The sequence below is a fragment of the Microtus ochrogaster genome, linkage group LG9, assembly GCF_000317375.1.
Source record: "Microtus ochrogaster isolate Prairie Vole_2 linkage group LG9, MicOch1.0, whole genome shotgun sequence".
NCBI lineage: Eukaryota > Metazoa > Chordata > Mammalia > Rodentia > Cricetidae > Microtus > Microtus ochrogaster.
In genome coordinates, this window is record NC_022034.1 from 31,622,420 (window position 1) to 31,626,130 (window position 3,711).

At 48.0% G+C, this 3,711-nt stretch overlaps 1 protein-coding gene across 1 annotated transcript in view; it reads right to left on the reverse strand.

Annotated features, from left to right (window-relative positions):
• Cep85l (centrosomal protein 85 like) overlaps nt 1-2,002 on the reverse strand; it is a 114,972-nt gene extending 112,970 nt beyond the window's left edge. Inside the window, exon 1 of the mRNA XM_005363626.2 lies at nt 1,930-2,002. Coding sequence (XP_005363683.1) covers nt 1,930-2,002 — 73 coding nt within the window. The remainder of the gene's footprint in view (nt 1-1,929) is intronic.
• Between the last annotated feature and the right edge of the window lie 1,709 nt (nt 2,003-3,711).

Consider the following 3,711-nt stretch of genomic DNA (forward strand, 5'->3'; position numbering starts at 1 on the left):
GAAGAGAGAGAGACACACACATTTTCTTCATATTCTTAGGGAAAAAGCTTTACACGACACCTGAACCAGCCCATAAGTTATCTTGACTTTCGCTGGGATCATCTGCTAGAGATACCACACTTCAGAATAACTTATAAAAAAAATAATTTTAAATAATTAACTACGTATATTGGCTCCAGGAGAAGATAATTACATCACCACTACTATAAAAGTAATCCACTGTCAGTATATAATCTGAAAATTGTCATTATCTCACTGAAAAGAAACGTCGCAATTTATGGCTTATTGCTGTCAACACAAGAAGGAACTCTGTTTACAAGGATACACACTGTCCAAATCCTTTAACTCTGAGGAAAAATTTAAAGTACTTTCTTTCTCTGTATACTACAAATCATAAAAGTCTAAATCCTGCACTGTACCATCAAAGTCTTCCAGTTACTTAACTTCTAATTCTAAGATGCTTTCTCAGAAGAAAACAATGGATATGGACCCGATACATATGTACTGTGGTACACTTCCAACACCCGCCATTACCACCAGGAAGGTTTTAGAGGTTAGGTTACAAAGGCACCACAGATGGCTTCTGACACATATGAATAAATGGAAACCACTCTTTCTGGCCCCCAGGGAAAATGAGTATCTTCTCCATCACTAAAGCCACTTAGGTGCCAGAACCTGCGACAACTGGGTAAGCATCAGAAACCTCTCAACTGCTCTCTCCATGACAAACAGCAAATATTTTAGAAAGTAATTCCCTGCATATTTTTTTTTTTACCAATTTCACAACTAGCCCAATCTCCATTACTTCTAAAACTAGTATGGGTCTAAAATGTAAAAGAATAAATTCAAACCTGGTATGTATGTATGTATGTATGTATGTATGTATGTATGTATGTCACATGTGTCTAAACCAGTGGTTCTCAACCTGTGGGCCGCGACCCCTTCAGGAGCTCATGTATCAGATAGTCTCCATATCAAATATTTACATTATGATTCATGATAGTAGCAAAATTATAGTTAAGAAGTAGCAACAAAAATAATTTTGTGGGAATGACCACAACAGATAGTTTTGAATCTCAACTACCACAGAATTCCATTGTTTGAAACTTCAGTAGCAATGTGCCTGCCTGGTATCTCTTAAAAAGCAGAGACCATCACAAAAGGACCCCTACCAAATGTGTCTACAGAGCTTGGAAAAGGGTAAACTGTCTCTAAGTTACACAAGTCAAGTTCAAACACTTCTAGACCAGAGTTACTAAAGACGGGTACCCAAAAATATCTAAATTTCTAAGAGAAATTTTGCATACAGGTATGTGGCCCTTTCTCTTGAGTGTTTGGAGGTGGGGGATTGTCTCTTTCAGCTTTTCAAAGAGATCCAAAGTCAGTTAAGATTAAAGTGCCCTTAAGGACTGTCATGGTTAGATAACTTGTCATGGTCAAGCTAAGCCTTCTTTTCCTATTCCAGGTTAGAAGATTTAGTCTCATCTGATGACTCCTACACAACTTCTGGGTGATGCAGGCATGATATGCTTGTCCGATTCTAACAGTCCCCTCCACCCACGCAAAGCGCCGCAAACCCCAGTTTCCCTGACCCCGCAGCTCAAAGGTGGTTGGTTGGGTTCTGATGATACCCAGGAGGCGACTGGCAGCCGCGCGACCCGCTTTCTAAGAGCTGCGGAACCCCCGGGGTTGCTGCCGGCGACCACGTCCCCAGCAGCGTCCCTGGACCAGCGGCTGCGGGCGACACCGCAGCGACCTTCCCGCCCGCGTCCCGCGTGGGGCAGCCACGCACCACACGAGAGACAACAAAGCCCGGCCGAGCGGCCCAGAAGGGTCGAGTTGTCACCCTGCGGGGGTCGCAGGCCCAAGGGCGAGAGCTCCCGACGCACCCCGGCGGCCGCCACCCTACCCGCCCGCCGTCCCCCTTACCCGCAGGGAAGCTGCGGGACCCGCCGGGGCTGTCCCGGCCGCCAGCCTCCGGGGCCAGGAAACGGCCCCACATAGCGGGCGAGCGGGCGAGCCGGGAGCTCGCGGCCCGCGGTCGCCTCGGCTTCTGGGCGGAAACTTGAGCGGAGCCTGGGCCGCGGCGGCTCGGGCCGGACCCGGGCGGGCGGCTTAACGGCTGCTCAGCGACGGCCCGGGAGCGCGGCGGCTGCCATGGCCCAGCCGACTTGGGCTGAGGCCCGGGCCAGGGAAGCGAGCGGCTCCCCGGTGACGGCGGCGCGATCCCCGGCTGCACCCAGGTTCCGACGCTCCGAGCGGATCTGCAGCTGCGGCTCCTCTCAGCACTCTCCGCCCCGCAAGAAGCCTAGCCAGGCGGGCCGGGCCGGGAGGGGCGGGGCCTGGAGAGCCTCGGGGCGGGGCTATAGAAGGCCCGGGGGCGGAGCCCGAAGGCGGGACCTGGGGCGGGCTTGGTGAGCCTGAGACCTTTCGCCCACAGCACGCGGGTGATCACCTCTGAGGCCGCTCTGGTACCTCCCGACTTCTGCGTCCTGTTTCCTACAAGCGAGAAAGCGGCCATAAATTGACCCCAAGTCCTATCTTCCTATACACGCTTTCTGAGGCACGATTATAGAAGGTGTGAGTAGTCCCCGCAACTCATTACCACTAGTTAAAATTAAGAGGCCAGATGGGGTGGGGGTGGGGCTCCCTATCTGACTCAGAATGAAGATCAGATGTTTAATTGTCAGCATGCATTCCAAGAGCACCAACTATGGATCACGGTGGGACTAGAAAAGAGGTCGCTCCTGCCTCCCACATCTTGGAGCCCTGCTCCACTTTAGTTCCTACCCTACATAGGAGCGGACATCCTGAGAAAAGACAGAAGGATGCAGCATTCACTTTAAATTCTTCTTGTTGGCAATATGATCTCTCCAATATGTAAATACAAAATAAATACTGGTTAACCGCTGTGGCAGGAGGCAGGCTCTGCGTTTAGCATATCAATAAAGTAAACCAGAGCTCAAGTCCCTTAGACTTTGAGTCCAGAGATGCTTGTCCATATTGTGGAAGTTGCTAACAAAAGCTTCATATTTACTTAAATATTTACATATTTTTCTCAAAAACCTACTATTTGAAGCTTGTGAGGTTTAAGTTTGGAAGGATATTCATTCCATCACTCACCACATTTGTTGAAAGGCAGCAGACTGTGGTTGTACATCTAGGTCTCCTTCCTGTAGACTGGCAGTTAGTTCTCCAAATCCTGAGGTGTCTGTCAAGTGTCAACTGACTTTGATGCTAAAATGTGACAGAAATATGAAAAGGTAATGAGATGGCTCTTTTCTGATTTAAGTAAGTAGCACATTAGTTATAACCCTTGAAAAGGATGGGTTTAAAAATATTTATTAAAATTTTCAAAAAGAAAATCATCAAAGCCATGTGTGGTGGCATAAGCCTTTAATCCCAGCACTTCCAGCACTCCAGGAAACAGAGGCAGGCAAGATCTCTGTGAGTTCTAGGCCAGCCTGGTCTACAAAGTGAGTTCCAGGACAGCTAGGGATATTACAAAGAGAAACCCTGTCTGGAACCCTCCCCCCAAAAAGGAAAAAAAAAAACAACTGAAGTAAAAATACTATAAATACTATATCCACATATTCATCTTTTCATGATTCATAGTTTAACAAAGAGCCAAATTCTGGAAACTAGATGTGCAGCTCAGGTTGTCCCCAACTCTTGATTCTCCTGCTTCAGCCGGCCATGTGCATTCTAAGA